The 20342-nt window shown below is 35.1% G+C and overlaps 1 protein-coding gene across 7 annotated transcripts; it reads right to left on the bottom strand.

The window, feature by feature from the left end:
- Window positions 1-2459: 2459 nt before the first annotated feature.
- On the bottom strand, window positions 2460-18368 carry LOC149775634 (monocarboxylate transporter 14-like). Of its 7 annotated transcripts, none has more exons than XM_089943122.1 (5): window positions 18223-18368; window positions 11851-12753; window positions 10279-10422; window positions 6808-7803; window positions 2460-4560 (listed from the first exon to the last, which is right to left on the bottom strand). In XM_089943122.1, exons 2-5 carry the CDS (start codon window positions 12056-12058, stop codon window positions 4406-4408), a joined length of 1503 nt encoding a protein of 500 aa, XP_089799248.1. In that variant the 5' UTR covers window positions 12059-12753; window positions 18223-18368; the 3' UTR covers window positions 2460-4405. The 7 variants fall into 7 exon arrangements, with proteins under 7 accessions (XP_089799248.1, XP_089799249.1, XP_089799252.1 ...); XM_089943123.1 differs by having other exon boundaries at window positions 11851-12096; window positions 18223-18363; XM_089943126.1 differs by lacking the exon at window positions 11851-12753 and adding an exon at window positions 11174-11229 and having other exon boundaries at window positions 18223-18362.
- Window positions 18369-20342: the final 1974 nt, after the last annotated feature.

Here is a 20342-nt window from a genome sequence, read left to right as displayed (position 1 = left end):
TAGGAAAACAAATCGAACATATAAATAAAAGTAATGTAATTTTTATAGAAAAATTAAAAAACAAACTTCTCAAAATATTTATTGTGAAAACAACGACGAAAATCTGTAAATGTTGCATAAATTTTGAAGAAAACCAGATTCACTATGAAGAGCACGTGTCAATGTGATAGTCACGTGACACCGACAAAAACATCGCTGACACGTGTTGGGTACTTCTTGAAAACGGTTTTCTCCACCCTGCTGCGATACCGACAGGTTTCTGTTCGTTGCTCTCAGAATAAATATGTTGAGAACTAAGTGTGCATTATATTTATTTACAAATATTAAGTGACTTCTATATAATATGTCCAAATTCTATGTACAACAACTTGGGAAATTTGTTTATTTCGATATCACGTGACTATATGACCTCTGATGTCATTGACATGTAGGTTCCGAGATTTGTATAGTCATGTGACTCGGAATGCAAATGACCAGATCCAGGTCAAATTTCAGCAACGACGTACTTTCGACTAGTCTGTCAGCGGATTAAAGACATGACGACTGCTATGCTCACGATTTTTGAGAAAATAAATCATATTCCTATCGATTTCATGCAGGTATATCTCGATGAAAGGTCGTTAAAGTGTGCTGGGTCGGCTAGAAAGCGGCTACCCCATGCCGACACCAAATGGTGTCGGCGAATTCCAACTTTTCAATAGGGAATGCGCTCTGACCCTACACCCCAACATAAATGTCCAAATATAAAAAAATGGGGTGGCCAGGGTCAGAGGAAACTCGGACTATCTTGCAACCCATTCACGAGATCTCGCGTCTTTTTGAACTTTGTTCAGAGATATTTCCTGCGCATACTGATATCCAAATATCCGCTAAGCAAGTGTTCGATTAAATCGTTCAGCAATTGCCTGATTGCGATGAATTGCTGTGTGCCCTCGTCTGATTTTGACGTTAAGTTTTTTTTTCATCACAGATGATACTACACAAAGAAATTCCTTACCAGGATCGATCTGTAGGAACTGCGGCCATCGCAAGGGTCCTCGTTGATAAATCCGTAAAAACGCAAATACAATTTCATTTGATATTTTTTGTTGATAGTGGTTCTGCTGCTTTATACCTACTTGCAACGTCAAAGACAGTTAACGCGTATTTGTACGTGCGTAATTGACGCCTACGTGTTTTAATAGTATCATGTGGTAAAAACAAAATATCTGCCTTGTGAACGTCATTGGGAGACTAACATCAACATGTGCATACTGAATTTGTTTAAGTGATGATAGATAAATTTGCCATATTGCCTGTCTTGCTAACCAGTTTGGAGCAACAGAACGTGTGGCATTTACTGCATAAGCAAGCTTACTGATAGCTGCTCTACCCCTCCAATATCCTTTAAGGCTAAAATAAATCGATTCCATTATAATAATAATAATAATTGGTTGATTAATTACCGGCCCCGAATACTAGTTTAGCTTTTATCGTGGACTTTACTAGGAAGCTATCAAGCTTTTCTATGAGAGATTTATTTTTTAAGAAATTTAACGAGTGAAACAACTTTACATCTGCAATATGTAGTTGTTGTAAATCTTTTTTTTAATACGCTACATCATGAACGTGATATGCTTGATAAATCGCATTTATTGAATACTCTCCAGGTCCTGCTTGGTCTCACTCGTCAGGTCGGATATGAAGTCGGGTTCCAGGACCACAATTATTATATCCAGGAAGATGTTTTTCTCCTGGATATGTAGCACATGGAGTTCCTGGTAATTTTCTAATGAAGTAGAGATATCACCCCACCTGTTTTCCTTGACTTGTCAATGTAGATTAATTTGTATTTTTGTACCACATTTCACACACTTGCCTGTAAGTGCGCGCTTTTTATATTTGTGTTATTATTGTTGTTAATACACTTCTGGGGGTGAATGTTCTGCATCGAACATAATATAAATTCATTTTATTTATTATATTTGTACAACAAGGATATCATTGATTTTTCAACGATTCGAAAGCAAGAGTCTATCAAACATCATCCAACACTACCTAATTCTGTCATAGCAATTATCATAGGTCCATCTGGACCTGGTAAAAAGCAATTATTACTTAATCTGATAATAAGATGTCTCAGGTTGTATAAGTCATATTTAGTGGTTTTATGAAAAAAGGATTTATCCGTCAGAAACGATTTATTCACAGGCCTTTACGAGAAGGGATTGTCCATCAGCTTTTATGAGACGGATTTTCTCGTAAACTCTTGGTCAAGCTGTTTTCATGACCCAAGAGAGAGAGAGAGAGAGAGAGAGAGAGAGAGAGAGAGAGAGAGAGACAGACAGAGAGAGAGACAGAGAAAGAAAGACGAAGTTCAATCCCCTTGAAAGAGGTGTCACTTTACGATGAAGATGTGGCTACATCTGGGGAATTTGGCTTGCGAGGGTACGGGACCGAGCTGTAAATACAGAAGCCTGTTTGAGTTTCTGGCGAATAAACTTTATTGAAATACTCAACATATAAGATTACATTCCAATATCAAACTACATAAGCTTAAATTACGGATATAAGAGATACATATAAAACTACGATATTCTTTCACTTACCAACATCATACATTGTATAATTTCTGCCTTTTAGAATATAATACAGATAATTAAATATCGAATAAATTCACGATAGCAAAAGAATCTAAAATTCAATATTTTCAAACTAATACCGTAATTGAAATATATTTTACTGAATTTATTCTGAAATGTCAACATATTAAACTCTATTATTTAAAGAGTATTTTATTTCTAAATTAACTATTAATGAGTATGAAGTTGGTAGAGAACTTGCTTTTTACAATAATCAATAATATAATTACAAGTAAATATAAGTTCTTCAAACAATTAAACTTTCCAATACATTATATTAAAGAATAGTAAAGAAATATTAAAATAATCCAATGTTGCAACGTACTGATGTTAGATTAACATCTTAACACTAAAAATTCTTATAACACTAAAAATCCTAATACTATATGAAAAATTGTACATAGACGATAATCTTACCTGTAAAGACAGACGCCTATTTGAGTTTCTTGCGAACAAACTGGCATATGCGTGGCTCTGACGCTTTTTATATCAGTTTCTTAGGACAAAGCCAAACATGGACATGTGCCTAGCTCTTGTGTTCACCAGAATCTCAAAGTGAGGCTTCGTAGTTTCTTACAGACTATCGTCTGGGTCTATGTACGTCATTAGACAGACAATTCTACCACGGAGCTAATAGCTTAGTCAGGAATTTTAGGCTTCCGCAATGCGGTAACTTACACAACTTAGCGAGTGTGGTTTTTGCTGACTCTATGATACAAGGGAAATGTATGTACAAAAGGGTTTTGCCTTTCTGCTCATACGGGCGCAATTTGTATTAAATAGTATTTCATTGTAACACCGAAGTAAATAGATTTAATCTCAATATATTTTAATAGAAAATTACTTCAATATAATTTAATCAAAACTTACTTTTAAAACAATTTAGAGAAAATTTCAATCTTATTACTTGTACTAAAAGGTTCTGTCCTAATAGTGGCACCATCTGTAGATGATCAGAGATGCTACGAAGTGCTTCAAGATTTTAATTAAAACGCAAAATTGTTGGACAAGGACGGCAATGATATTATTGATTTTATCACCGATATTGATGAAGCCCCATCTGTAGATGACCTCGATGGTTTTATTAATAATCTCGTAGCATGCGATGATGTGATGATGGACAAACATCCAAATCCAGCTCAGATATTTTCTCGAGGCAGACACAAAAACACAGACGTGATTTATGTTACTCAGCCATATACACAAGTACCTAAAGTGATCAGGGATAACTGCCATGTTTTAGTTGTTTAATGGAGTCGATACACATGCACTGCGAAATATTTATCAGACTTTGTGTTCAGGGGATATGGATATGATTAGGTTCAAAAACTTCTTTTCACGTGCGCAAGCTACCTCACACGGATTTATCACGATACATTTGTATGATCCTCGGTCGCGATATCGTGTAGGTCTTCACAAATTGTTCGGTTGAGCAGGGTGACTACAAATATTGTGTCCGGGTGGGTAAAGAAACACACATACAAAACGAAAACAAAAATATCAAAAATAAAGTAACAAAATGAGCTAACCCAATTAGAGAAACTCTTAGTCGGTTAGAGGCTTCGGTTTGGCGTTATTGACCTTGTATTTTCATTTTTTCGTAAGAAGATTTGTTTTCACACAAAAAATTATCCAAAAGTTGTAGGGTTCACCATCCCTGGTGCGATGCTATTCGCTAAACGAGTGAGAGAAATATATTGTTGTTTAATGGTCTTCACAAAATCACACAGATGAGATGACACAATATTTATCAATACTGCATTCGGTCATGTTTAGTATGCGTTTCAACTCTCAGCTGTATTTCCTGATGTGTTGTCTTTGATTGGACACAATCTGCGTTGCAGTGGAATCAGAGCTATCAGTAGGCCACCAACTATCGTTATCAAACCAGCCAACAGAAACCCTGGCACCAATTCACCAGTTACATCCAGCATCAAGCCTGGAAAATGACAACAGCCAAAACAATATATTGTTAACTGTTGAAAAGTATTTACACTTACACTATAAAACAAAACAAGAGTACTATAAATAAGCTTATTATATGTGTTAACACTCTTCTGCGTAGTAACCAGTAGGTTATCTCTGACAAAGGAAATTATTTCTCAGCAGATCACAATAGTCTGAACCTTTCGTCAAAATATGTGGTCTTGAACTAAATTTAGTCTGTAGAATCTATATATTCACAAACTTAAAGTTGAGAATACAATCACAAATATTTTCATGCTGTTCGTTTAATTTAAAAATAAATAGTTGGATCTAAAGTTTCAGTCAAAAAGATATATTTAAAAGATATATTTTAAGCCATATAATAATTCAGTTACTGCACGTTTCCATAACGTCTTCAATTACCACTATCTATTTGAGTTACATATTAGGTTTAAAATGTGCAATATACGTAGTAAGATAAGGGTTTAGCATTTCGTTGGATGGATAATGTGTCGGTAAAAACAACACTGTCCAGAGTTCAGTCCTTCGTGATATGAATGTGCTTCGTACTACAATGTTAGTTGACCAATCCTACACTGATATAAATAAATATTATTATGCATGTAACATAATGAAGGGATCAAAGATTAATCGGTGGTTTATCCGATTCTTTCACAAATGATAGCAAAGGTATCACATGACAGGTGGTACTCGGTACATGAAAACCTTTGTGAATTCTACTAGAGTTCAAATACCAAGGTTTGCTCAAAGGATAAGTAGAAACTGTCCTATTATTTGTGAAGTTTAAGAAAAATATATTCTCTTTTCTGGATCCAAACTATGAAATTCGATTCAGTCCGATGTAAGGTCAGCTGACGCATCCAAACGTTTAAAGAAGCTTGTTAGTCAACACAAAGAAACAATCGCTTTCATGACTTTATTATTATTATTATTATTATTATTATTATCATTATCGACTCTGCTTCTTTGAACTAAACTGGAACCTCTAAAAAAACAACTTTCATCATCTTTCAATTTTTCCCATTCACACTGACAATGAATGCCTTTCCAAACCATTAATATGCCAGATCTTAAGACGTACTCGTACAGTTTGGAGGAAGTATGTATTGTTGGCTGCTTCTCCTAGTGACATTGTTATTACGAATTATGAATGGGCAGATGGACTGGTAAGCTGTAACGCAGTCTCCCGTTTCTGAATGTAACATTATATATATATATACCTAGTTCAAATGTAAAACAAAATTACAGAATTAGATGTTATTATTACTTGGCGAAATCTGTGGACAGAAAATTCCTAAAACAAGTCACACAACATCAAACCCACTAGAGAGTTGCATCTCTCATATAGAACAATTCACTCGGATCATTTTTATTGTGCAAACTGCGTATAGAACAATTCGCATGGAGGATATGTTATTTTACTAATTGGGTATAGGATAAGGATACTTGATGCATATTTCCTTAAAGATCAAACTGGATCAGAGATCATGCTAGTGGAACACATTCTTGCCATAGGTTTGATGTGAATTCAATTAATGAAATTTTATAATAGATTGCAACCAGAGAAAATATCTTTTTGAGACTTTAAGAAAATATAGTTTACAAATAATATGATACTATATTTTAAATAACTTTATTTTTCTCACACTTATGTTTTAAATTCATATAATTTTATATTTCTTTTTGTTTTCATTTATTCTGAGATGTTTGTCTTGCTAATTTTTATGTGCCAGTCTGTATATGTATAATTTTATCTTTATCAATTTTCGCTGTTCATTGGTACCATATAGTCAGTTTTGGGCGGACATGGGTTTAAAGCCAAATGTATAATCAAGTGTGAGTTAATTTTTACTAGTTTACGTGAGACGGGGCTCAATGCAATGACGGTGGAAAGAACTCATATCTTTAACGACTAAATTCACTATTAAAAACACCAGGGTGAGTAGTTAGCTAAGATGGTAGAACATCAAACTAGAAATCCGAAGATCACCGGTTCGATCTCTGCCGACGACAATCCTGGTCGGTTAATACAGTGTGCCTTTGAGAATGGCCATCAAATGCCATCGCCATGATATAACTACAAATATGTTCAAAGTGTAATTACCCTTCCCCAACCCGTACACACCACAAAGAGAGCTACCAAATCATTAATAGCTACGTTTTGTGTATAGGTTTGCTACATCAGTTTAATAATGCTATTTAAAACCACAAATGTGCGTGTATTACATGCATTACGTACCTGCTAGAGGCGGTGCTATGCTGCATCCAAGACCATTTGCTAACATGAGGTACCCATATCCAGATCCAAGATCCTCGTCTCCCAAAAGGTCAGCGGTCACAACCATCAAGAGGCCCATGATGACCCCAAACATCAAACCCCACAAGAAGCTCAGCATCAGGAGGCCCCAAAAGTTGTGGAGGAATGGCAAAGCAAATAAGAGGGCTAAGGTCCCATTTACTAGGTTAGCAACTACATACACTGCTATCCTGTTGCAACATGCTATGTTCCCCAATAGTCCTCCTAGTACAGAACCCACGAATGCACCACCTCCAATCAGCATGAATACAATAGTTGAATCCTCTTTCTCTAAACCAACAATTGTATTAAATTCAGCACCAAACAGAGAAACAATAGAAGCTCCCATATTCCAGCAAATATTGTTGATGAAATAAATGCTAAATCTAAATGTGAAAACTTTTTTCCATTGATCTTTTATCTTGGAAATAAACGTTTTACTTACGATATCAACATCCATATTTATAATAGTTTTGTGCATCTCATGTTCATCTACAGTGAATGGAGAGTGTGTTTCACTCGGTGACGATTCAGGTTTGATATCCTCAAGTTTTCTCAGGTGTATTAAATGTTTATTTTCTAAATGGTCACGTAGATGGATATTCTCTGATTTTATAGCTTTCAATTCTAAAGATTCATTTTCTATTTCCAATAGATCTGCCTTTTTTGTAGTAGCTTTTTCAGCTATATCGCATTCACGATGGGCTAGGGGGCGTAACAATGCAGCAAAAACAAAGTTGTGCAAACTTAAACCAGCCATTATGAAAAAAGAGCCTTTCCACCCATATTTATCTATCAGCATGTATATTATGTATGGAAACACTGTGGAGCCAAGACCTTCGCCACTTTTTGCTATTCCCGAAGCTAGACTGCGGTGACGTTCGAAATACAGACCACACAGCACATGTGATGGAACATACAGCAAGCAATATCCCAAACCTGGGATGGAAAAAAAATTACAAAATTAATAAAAAGGATTGATTATTAGGGTGTTTTTTTTAGGCCTGAATGTTAGACACTGCTCATAGTTTAGGGCGATCACAGACTCAATGCCCTGTTTGCAAGCATTTAATTAAATTTCATAATTCAATATTAAGTAGTTTTCATTGTTTTTCTTTCAGTGGATAAATAGACCAAATAGGACCATTTCGCTGCTACAACACATGGATGCAAAGAATTACTTTGTTCTTCCTGTCCGGTAGACAATGCAAATATGTTTGCTTGTCCATTAAAGAAGTCAACTTGCCTAGAAAACGTTGTCGCCATATATAAAAGCTTTCGTTCGCAAGCAATAAACGCAGTTATTCTCATATTGTACCTATTTTACAAAATTATTCCAGGTTCAAAACTCTTTGTGCCTTTATCTTAGATAATATTTTCAAGATTTTGGCCTGGAGGAACCAGTTTCTTATGATTTGATTTAAAGCTATTGCCAAATGTGTTATTGTTTAGGTGTAATAAGTAAGAGTATATTCCGCATTGTCCATGATAGAACATTATTACCTGTTTTGAAAGATATACCCTTTAGCCCATGCATTGCAACCGTTGGTTCTTACGACAGGTATACTACGAAATAATCAATAAATCTGTGCATTGAGAACCTGGTTTCTCGTGACAGTTGATATCTCCCATGACAGTTGATATCTCTCGTGACAGTTGATATCTCTTACCAATCCTGTCTTAAGATAGATTTTACTATGTTAATAAATGTGTTAAAGGTTAATCCCCGAGGAGGCAGTTATCGTTATTAGTATTCTTATCATTATTATTATCGAAATTATTATTATTATTAGTAATAGTAAAATTATTATTACTATTATTATTATTATTATTATTATCGACACTACTTATTTGAATGGACCATACTATCTTATTATTATTATTGCTATTGTTTATGTCGTTACAGTTTATCAATCAATTATTATTATTTATGTAGTTACAGTTTATCAATCCATCAACGTACTGTTCATTTTCTAAATTACATTTGTGTTCCTAAAAGAGAGGAAGGTGTTGCTTTATGTTTCTAAACGATTACAATTTATATGGAGGAACAATTTGTTTTTCTGGTCTTAAAAGAGAACAAGCCATTGGAAACATATTTGTTTTGTGTTTCTAATGCAGAACGATGTATTGGTAAAAAAAAAAGTTTAGTGTTTCCTTAACTGAACAAGGCACCGGGAAAAAGTTTGTCTGAGTTCTTAAAGTCGACGAATCCATTGGAACCGAGTTTGCGTGTTTAATCATCAAATTACATTACAGAATCAACAAGCTGCAATGATTACCTTGGCCTTAATTTAACGATTGTTCATCTGCGTTTTTGTTCATTGATTCAAGTGTCAAATGTAGCTTTCCAATATCACTCGAAGGTGTTGACTTTTGTACATACAGAATGCTAATGATTGCTGAATTAGTCAACGGATCCTGTTGAGGCCATCCAGTACTAAAATCTGCATTCAACATGAACTGGTTTGCATTTGTCTGTAACCAGTTTGTAACTGGATCACTATCGCTGGACTTCACCTTATGAGGTAGACTAGGATGGTTTACATGACTACGACAGGGCTTCGATCAACTGCAAGATTAATTAAATATTCAAAACAATAAAAAGTTTTTCTACAAAACATGACGCAATATTGTTTTGTACGTCCAATTTTCAACAACGTGGATTTGAGTAACGGGCACAAACTTGTTGAATGTAAGCAGTGACCTAGATTACAACATACTGTGATAAAGGTGTATGCAAAGCTTGGCTGCAATTAATTAAATAGTTTGGGAGAAGTAGCGATATGAAACTTGTGCTAACGCCTAATGCCAGTTAAACAGGTCATCACACAATAACTTCAGATCAATGACCAGTAGAAATATAATGAAAATTAAATGTTGATATTTTAAATGAATTGAAATTTTGTAACAGGTGTAAATGGTCATGTTCACAGGTGCTCAATTCATGGAGTTTATAATTTCTGCAATAAATGCTCACTTTTATAAAATTTGCTTTCTTTCAATCAGCGTTCGCGGAGTCACATTATAGTACGGTTTTCTGCAAGATTGTGTCCACTAAAATAATTGTCTTCTGAATAGTGTACACTGATACTTTAACGAACATGGAAATTTTAGGAAATCATTCTTTAATCTTGTTATATAATGACTGATTCAGCATATAATACCTTGAAAAGTAAATATTTATTAAAAAATGAATATATCCACGATGTGAGCATTTGTAATAATACTATTTGTTTGAATATATATTGAATGCGCAAAAAGCAGAAACGAATATTTGTAACCAGTCCATCCACTCCACCCCACTTTCTGACCTCGTAAAGGTCATTTGACCCACTTTTCCTTTGTTTGAATTAAACATGGGTAAACATTAATGTTATTTAATAGATATTATTCCGACATTTTTCTTCTCACCTGTGAGGAGTCCAAGGAAGAAATACATGTATTCCACATCTGGTGTAAATGGCATGCAGGTGAGACCAATAGAGCTGATAGTGGCTCCTATCAATGCTACTTGTCTGTGACTCATATAGTTCATCAGGAAACCAGCTATTGGCCCTGTTATAACAATTTTAAAAAGTATTGTCTGTAATATTCCGTACTTTGGTTTTTGATTCACTCACACCTTCTGAAACAATACTAGTTTTGTCTTTAACCTACTTGAGGAGAGAACTCATTTTTGAACTTTTGCGGACGTTTTGGTTCCTAAGTAATTGATAATAATGTCATATCTAATCATTATTGGCAATACTCTAATAATTATTTTGCTTGAATGTATATAGCATATTTGGTCATAAACACGTATTATTAAATCAAACATGTAGGTAATAGTGGCTTTCATTGGTTGTAATATTAATATAAATGCATCCTGCGACTTCTTTAACTCAGTGATATGTTCGGATTCCATAGTCATGAATACTGTACATGATATGAATAAGACCTAGTTCTAATATGAATATCGCAACATAAATATCGTAATGTATAGCAGAAATAATTGTTTCTGACAACAGAAGGTATCACAAATTTAATATAAATTTATTTACATTATCTTCTCTTGAAAATCTTAAAGATAAGTCTTACTTTACTTTACAAAAAATTGAAGGGACCCTAATACCAAAACTCCAAATATGCCAATAATTTCTCTATGTATGCATAGAGTCAGATCATTTAGACTCGTTTAGAAATTTAATTATAAAATAACATTAATTGTATTCTGGTCATTGGTGTAAAGACCAAACTCACTATATCCACAATGTGGTTAACTTGGATAAATATACCACTAAATGAAACTAAGAAGGCAAGAACTTACGTGTTGGAGATGTTGACCTCCTTATAATACATAAATGTAAGCTCTGGTTTAATCTACTGGTAAGATGGAAAACAAAGGTATTAATCCACATACTGTTTAACACTTTATAACATACAACATTAATCTACATTTGGACGAGGATATGAATTAATATGTACCGTTGCTTTATCTCCCTTGTATGGTCTTTATTTTTTATCTCTTAAACTTTTTGTGATTGCGTGTTACAGATAATTTAACAGCATGCTGAAGTGAAGTGATACTGGACTGATCTTCAAAAGTGACCAGTTAACGTGAAGAAGAAGGAACATGCGAGCTTTGATCGACTATGCATATATCCTTATAATCAGGGTAAAAATAGTCTATGCAGCCATTTCATTTCACCTGACTGAAGCATTAAGCAACCCCAGAAAATTCTTATAAGAACTGAGTATGTTAAAGTGTAATTTATATTATGACTAGTTAATATATTTTAATGCCACCAAGTGCTAACGGCAAATTACTGAATTTTCTCTACATGATAAAGTTGTGAACAAAACAGAACGTTTCGGCAGCCTGATAACCCTGATAATGTTATATTCAAAGTTTTGTTGAATCATTTGCCTGCGGATTTAGATTCACTTCGTTGAAACATGTTAAATGTAATTTTTGGACCATGTAAGATTCCATGCATTTGTTACCTGCTCCCAAAAAGATGCCCAGATTGATGGATCCAACCAGGGAAATAGCCGCAGCACTGTTTTCAAAGTAATCCAAAAATTCCACGTTGTACATTCCAATAGAATGAGCCGTGCCAAAGGCTAGCACCTGTATCATAAAGGCAGAAACCACCACCACATATCCCCACAGTCCACCATCTGACCACTCTTGGCATTTTGATAGCATCATAGACGTCTCAAAATATCTTGATCACGTGAGATCTAAGACTAAAATGCACTCACGAAAGGACATGGTTAAAGCTTAAAATGTAATGCTATGCAAAAAATATGAGGCGCAACAATGCAAGTTACTGACTGATACAACGGCTACAATGAAGAAAAAGGAAGAAGAAACCATAGTGACAAACGTGTTTGAACTTTCATATTGTCCTGTAATCTTATTTTAAATCTATCTTCTAGTTATTTTACCTGCCATATTTTTCTCACGAGTAGTTCCTTTACTTTACACATTTTAGCTGCAGGGTAGGCAAAGAGACCAAGATATTGTGCTACGAAAAGACTTCATTTGCCATTGCCCACATACGAGACTAACAAACAGACGCAATCCTTTATTTTCGGAAGAAAAAGAAACGTTTCGCCTCCATTCCACACCACCAACCAGCAACACAAACATTATGTGTTTGAAGGAATATGCTTATAGCCTACCTAGAAATCCTCCCAGCACACTATTGACCGGCCCAGGTCTCTATAGAGTATTCCTACACTAAATAATAATAATAATAATGAGAGAATTGCTTGTCATTGTGATCCCAATGAAATGGAAATAACACTTGCACATCAAACGTGTTTGCTACGTGAAGTCCTTCCTTCCCTCTTAGTGGGTTGGCTCTGCAAAAGCTAAAGGAGCAACTTGATCTGCAAGGGCTGCAAGCGACGAATAGCGGATATTAAAATTAGGCCCACATTCTTTCTTCAGCAATCACATCTACCGACTAAACGAAATAATGACCGCTTAGACCCTAAGCGATATCTCTCAGATGGAATTGGTTGATAAGGAAAAAAGAAATGAATTTTGCGGGATATCTGACTAGAGGAAGCAAAATCTAGCAGGCCGAAGGTTATTAAGTCTCTGGTCTAGACCAAGACAAAGACATTGCTCTTTGGGAAGTCAAAGAAGCCCAAAAAATCGATTTACGTGCTTAAGACACAAATGAAAGTCTTTACTTCTGAAGTAAAGGAAGCACTGTTTAAAAAACAGAACGTTGACGAAGTGACCACTATGCGAAAATGCTTGAAGCTGCAGCCTTGCGGCCCACACGTGAAACCAATCTGTTTAAACGGACAGTGATCTCAATCAGGTTTTATAATATATTCATCGTCATTCAAATTGAAAGGGTTTTCAGTGCTATTTAAGAAACACGGAAACCATAACTGTATTAGACATTCCTGCTTATATTAGTCTTTTGTAAGAAAGATTTACAGGGAATGCGACAAGGATCCTGAAGCAATTTCAAAAAGTTCCTCCTACACCTATTCTCATAGTTGAGGAGTCCCTCGCCTTCCATCTGGCATGAGCCTGCAGTAACTGATCCATTTGTTCAGTCTCTAACTTTTAAATGCATACAATGTACACTTTTACATCAGATTGACAACTGGATATCACTTCTGTAATTACAGAACAGCAAGGTCGTTTCAGTGCTGTAGCTATAACTAGAGGCTTCAGTTCGGTTTATTTAGACATGCCGTAGGTTTTTTTTTAAAAACAAGATTTATGTTTTAATGCACCATTACTCTTTTCGTTGAGAGTGATATAACACACATACTACCAAAAGAACAATAGAGACATTGTTGTATGCATCGTCGATTTGTCGAGCTTAAGCGGCTTGAAAAATACGAAGTCACCACGTAAAATATAGTAAATACAATCATTTTCAGCATTTAATTTGCAAGTGAGTTGGAGTAGGAGCGAAGATACATACGGTATTATACCACATACGGTATTATACTACATACGGTATTATACCACATACGGTATTATACCACATACGGTATTATACCACATACGGTATTATACTACATACGGTATTATACCACATACGGTATTATACCACATACGGTATTATACTACATACGGTATTATACCACATACGGTATTATACCACATACGGTATTATACCACATACGGTATTATACTACATACGGTATTATACCACATACGGTATTATACCACATACGGTATTATACTACATACGGTATTATACCACATACGGTATTATACCACATACGGTATCATACTACATACGGTATTATACCACATACGGTATTATACCATATACGGTATTATACTACATACGGTATTATACCACATATACCACATACGGTATTATACCACATACGGTATTATACTACATACGGTATTATACCACATACGGTATTATACCACATACGGTATTATACTACATACGGTATTATACCACATATACCACATACGGTATTATACCACATACGGTATTATACTACATGCGGTATTATACCACATACGGTATTATACCACATACGGTATTATGCCACATACGGTATTATACTACAAAAACACTACTCTTGATTAAACGAAAGCAATCATTGACATGCAGACACTATGAAGTGTCAAATCAAGCTAACAACCATGTGCAACACCGTCAGTCAATCAGTTCATCAAACAATCAATCACATCAACAATACTCAAGCTGCTACATAAATGGTACTGTACAAAGTGTAAAATCTGCAGTTTCTTAATACTACTATGTGTATCTAAATTCGTTCGTTTCTTTTAAAAAGTTTCAAAACAAAATCACATTGTTATTGTCCATGATATTTCTTTTCTAATCAAACAATTCTGAAATACATGTCAATCCAAATTAGTTTTCTATATCTTTCTCTTGTATGGCACTGGATTACTTTTGCATTGATGAATTTTGTAAGGTTTAATTTCTTTTTAAAAAAGATTTGTAATTTTCAAAGATATAAATAAGCATCTAAGGTACGGTTCGGACATTCATGCACAATGTTGGCATCAGTTTGGGTTTCAGGTCTTGTTAATTACATCACAATGGGTAAAGCATATGTCTTGCCTTTGTTAAGACCGTATTAAACACACTGACATCTTAAGGAATTGATGCGATCTTTATATTCATTGCCGGCAAACTGTTATTGTCAATGCATTATATAGCTGGCATTCATTCCACAAAAGGCATTATATCATTCCAAAAAAGAATCTGACCTAGTTTGGTTTGGTTTGGTGTTTTAAATCAATTTGTTCTTTATCAAACACTCTGGGATAATGCTGATTTGCTGCCGATTTACACTTCTACTACTACTACTACCACTGCAAATAATACCACTACTACTACTGCTACTACTACTACTACTACTAAAACAACTAATAATAATAATAATCAGTAATAGTAGTAGTATTTATTTAGAAGGCGAACAAAAATGGAAACTCCTTTTCCATTTTGCATGTCGTATGAGTTTTTCTTTCGCCATATTATGTCTTTATCTCTTTGTCCTTTCTTCCCAGAGCCGTACCGCTCCGATGGCCTAGTGGTTAGAGCGTCCGCCTCGGATGCGGGAGGTCGTGGGTTCGAACCCCGGCTGAGTCATAGCTCCCTCTCATGGCGCTCAGCATTAAGAGGTTAGTGTTAGGACTGGTCGGCCTGGCGTCAGGATAATGTGACCGGGTTGGACATCATGCTGCATGTTTGCGGCATGATGCCCCAGTACTAGACATCACTTTAAAAAACTGTCACACTGCAGACATCGTAGCGATATGACTGGAAAATTGTTAAAGCTGCGTTACAAATCTAAATCACACACGCATCACACTCTTTCCAGAGCCCTGCATGCTCAATAACCTTTCATGGATTATATAGACTGAAAACGTTTTGATATGCTGATTAATATCGGAAAAACAAGGCCTTAACATCACTTTCTCTTTCGTGAAAAGTTTTCAGAACTAAGGTTCCATCAGCTATGAAGGTAATCCATAAATCACCAGCTAGTTAATTCTCCATACCTTAAAAATTGCATTGTATATACACTAAGGCCTTAATAAACGTACAAGCAATGTGAGATTCGATGTCTTATTGACATGTACCCCTTGTATCTAGAAGCAATTTCTTTTATAACTAAAGTATGTTAACAAATCTATGAGTGTTCTCAGATGCCAGTTCCATCCCAGCTAAGGGAGCACGCGTAACAAGAAACATGAAACGTTTGTTTTCAACCAATACATTTAAAGTTGTTGTTCTTAATCACCCAAGTTTATGCATGAATACACGTGTTCTTGAATATGTTTTATGTATTGCGTTGTTGGTATCCTACCGAACGACATTTGAACGTCCCACCCAACTCATCATTCTTGAAGCTATCGTCATTCCTACTGCCGTTCAGTCAGTCAGTTCATTACCTTGCCTCGACACAACATTAGTAGTTTTGTAGGTTATGGACACTTTACTGACACCTCGTTGATTACAAACGAATAGAATATTTCGATTGGTGTTCCGATTAAAATCCAATCTTGATGAGTTGAGGTGACAATAGCCTTAAATGTGATGATGTTCTAATATTCTTACTATATCACGGTAATGTAATCAAAACTATCATTGGTTGAATTTGCAATAATCCCTAAATGTTGATGCAATCCAAAAATCAGTAAGTCCTTTCTAATTCCAAAGAAGAGTTTAAATAAGTAATTCATCTCATGTTATAACTGAACACAACTAGAAGACTGATTCCACTAGATAGATGTTAAAATAGGAATAAATAATTTTGACGTTAACATTCTTTCATACGCTACTACTTAACATATGTCGCAATAACCTTTCTGTAAAAACTCTATCGTCTTAATGGAAGATTACAAGGCTTTTTTCAGTTACACTGTAGCGTGTCCACTTCACCAAGATCAGATAGACTATAGTCTTTCCTATGGGAAGAAAATATCTTGAACTCAGTCCCAAGTAAACACGATGATTATATATGATCAGTATCTTAAAATATACTTTCAAATCTGGACAGATATGAGCTATGCGTTATGTTGTTTACAATTGGCCGTTGTCATCTACAATCATGGATAATATGTACGTACAATAATATAAGTTTAAATGATGATGGTTGCGTATTTATCGAAGTTAAAAAGTTTACCTAAACACTCGCAAAGTAAGTAAAGTCCGACGGATTTTATACTAACTTTGTGAATGATTAGATAACAGTTTACACTTCGATAAATACCCAGCCATGATCATTTTTCTGAATAATTCCGAACATTTCCTTTCTGTAATCCTGTCAGCAGATCTCATCAACAAAACAAGTTAGGTTGCTTGTATTTTCTTTCATTAGAATATTCACTGTGCTATAATACATAGGCCCATCTTCGCTAGTCAGTAATCGTCGACTCTTAATATAGTATTAGATTATCAGAACTAGTCATGACAGTGATCTAAGGAATTTAGTATTTTTTAAATAACTCTATTCATTTCTTTCAACATTAAGTATGCGAAGGCACTAGTTGTTTCAGCTTTCGTTCTTCTTACTTTCTATGCATTTTAAAAGCAAAATCGTGCCCATTTTAGTGAGTTCCTATGCTCGTCATATAACCCGACCTTTAATAACAGCTGGTAGAACATATTGTCAAGGCCAAATTCAATAATTTCTGTATATTGGTTTCTAAAGCCAGTTTACGCTTTCTTTGGCAAAATGGGTGAGTGTCCGAGTACATGATAGTCTATGCGACATTTAAAATCTGGGCGTTGTAAATATTGGTCAGAAATCGTTGGGGTTGGTAGGTGTGTGGCTTGCTGCTGTTATTAGTATGGTGTAAGACGTTGGTATAGAAAAAGCTACACATAAATTTGCCTAGAAACAGGTAGCCAAAAAGTAGTCCACAGACTTTACTGATAAGTAAAAAGTTCGAAATCCGTACCAATCCTATTGCAGAAAACTCTGTCAATATATATATATATCTATATATATCTATATCTATATATATATATATATATATATATATATATATATATATATATATATATATATATATATATATATATATATATATATATACATATACATATATCTGTTAATAGAATGATGATTTATCAAACTTATTCCACCCTGTGACTACTATGTACATATGCTGGATCTCCACTGAAAGTCTCCTCTGTGGACTGGTACCTTTAATGATGCTGCGATTTTGTAACAATTACTTTTTCGGACAGAGTTTCATATGTTTAAAAAAAAATGATACTGTGTCATGACCAGTCAACCATTGTACACCCAATTCTCGCGTATATGTTAACGAGTAAACATATTATCTTACTGAATTATTCTTATTTATATAATATATTTATAAGTACTTACCCTTAATTCAGTTTGTTAAACCGTATCTAGCTCATTGGTTATAACCGTATCACCATAAACACGGGTGGTTCACTAGAAAAACTGTTTACTATGAGCAACATGTGTTTCTACCCGTTCTTCAGTCCCCGAAATTGTATGTACAATCTGGCGCTTGATAACCGGAGCTGAGAGAGATTATTGTACTGAATTATATTGTGAACTGGACCATAAAACTGTTTTGACAACGCGTGTCACTGGATGTAAATGAAAGTATAAGAAAGTTGTAAACATGAAACTGAGTATAGTCTTTTGCATTCATATCATGTTCTTTAATTTCACACCAAGGATTAGGTTTACATTCCTTCAGTATGTTTAACTGTTATTTCGGATTTAATGTGGAAAAAATAGAAGTAGTGAATGGGGATACTAGAGCCTCAATGGGAATCATCATTACAGAGACCCCTGGGACACTCTAGCCTCAATGGAAATTTAACATGGAGAAAAATCGTGGGACACTCTAGCCTCAAGGGGAATTTAACATGGGAAAAAGTCTTGGGTCACTCTAGCCTCAAGGGGAATTGAACATGGTGAAAAAATCGTGCGTCACTCTACGTACAAAGGGGAATTTAACATGGGGCAATAGAGTTTGGGTTTCTCTAGGGACAAGGGGAATTGAATATGGGATTTTTTTTTTAAATTTAAATTTAAATTTAAATTTAAATTTAAATTTAAAAAAAGGGGTAGGCAATGGAAAGGCTATCTCTTTTCGAGAAATATGGCTGGCCCTGAAAAGGGCCTTTGGGTTTCTTCTTCTTCTTCTTCTAACTCCTTAACTTCTTCCACCAAGTCCTCACTTTTTCCATTATTCCTTTCTTCTTCTTTTTCTCCTCTGGCATCCAGTCTGGATGGCCCAAGGCTCTAAACTTTTCCTGGACTTTGATCCAATTCTCATTCATCCTCTCAAACTCTGTCTGTTTCTTTTTGCTTTCCACATCTTTTCTTTCTTCCCTCCATTTCACTTTAATCTTCTCTACTTCTTCCTCCATTACTTTTCTCATCAGATCTTCCCCTTTCTTCACCTTTTCCAATCCCCATTTTACATTTCTCCACTCTGTCCAGTACAATATTTTTTCTAGCAAGCACCGGACTTGGATGACATGATCCAGTGCTTCCTTCAAACTTCCCACTCTGAAGTAAGGTGGGTTAATGAAGCCTCTTGACTTACTGACTTCTTCTTCAATCATCCCTGCTATGATATCTCTTGCTGTCTTTAGGCCTTGAACTTGACTCGTTACAAAGTCTTTCATATCTCCATGCCTCCATTCCTCTTCTATTCTTCCTAAAACATATTCTACATCCATTATCCAGAAATAGATGTCTCTCAATAAATTAAATAGAACTGATACTTGAGTCATTTTTGTCTCAGTTATTCCTTAGAATGGTTCCAACATCAAACTTTGTGGGTTCTTATAGTGAAAACGCGGACGTGATGGAAAACATCCCCTAAAAAACATAAAATTGATCTTACCTAGATCATGACCAAACAACGCGCGGACGTGAAGGAAAACATCCCCCTACTTTCTCATTTCATATAATAAAACCAAAACTATACTCTCCACATACGCTAAGAAACAATAAACAAACACATAATCTACTATTCACACAAACTTACGTGAGCAGTTACAAACACAAACACAAACACAAACACACAAAATAAACAATAAAGAAACCCATAATCTACTATTCACACAAACTTACATGAGCAGTTACAAACACAAACACAAACACAAACACACAAAATAAACAATAAAGAAACCCATAATCTACTATTCACACAAACATACCTTAGCTCTTACAAGCACCAACACACAAACACATACCCTCCCACTATCTTAGAAAAGAGTTAGTGTTTATATTCACACTACTCTACCTACACATTGGCAAATTGATGGTTATTTCTTTTCTAGAGTATTGGGTAGCCCTGAAAAGGGCTGTGTTTTTGGAACTTCATGGACACCTGGTTAATGGCGGCACCTTCCAGGCCTGGCGCCACATACACATCTTGTCCCCCAGTTACGTTTTACCTTTTTGGGGGAGAGAGCAGAGGCAGGATATGTGGCTTCAGAATCCCAATTTTCGGT

This window comes from Sinohyriopsis cumingii, chromosome 19 (genome assembly GCF_028554795.1).
Source record: "Sinohyriopsis cumingii isolate HCF-2022 chromosome 19, ASM2855479v2, whole genome shotgun sequence".
NCBI classification, from domain to species: Eukaryota; Metazoa; Mollusca; class Bivalvia; order Unionida; family Unionidae; genus Sinohyriopsis; species Sinohyriopsis cumingii.
The sequence above is the reverse complement of the archived record's forward strand: the minus strand, read 5'-3'. Positions and strand labels throughout refer to the sequence as shown.

Excerpts from the sequence above, each read along its gene's own strand:
- LOC149775634 (XM_089943122.1), bottom strand. The coding sequence starts at position 12,058 with ATGATGCTATCAAAATGCCAAGAGTGGTCAGATGGTGGACTGTGGGGA. Across the intron at positions 10,423-11,850 it reads GGGCATCTTTTTGGGAGCAG|GGCCAATAGCTGGTTTCCTG; the intron begins GTAACAAATGCA and ends TTGTTATAACAG. Across the intron at positions 7,804-10,278 it reads CTTCCTTGGACTCCTCACAG|GTTTGGGATATTGCTTGCTG; the intron begins GTGAGAAGAAAA and ends TTTCCATCCCAG.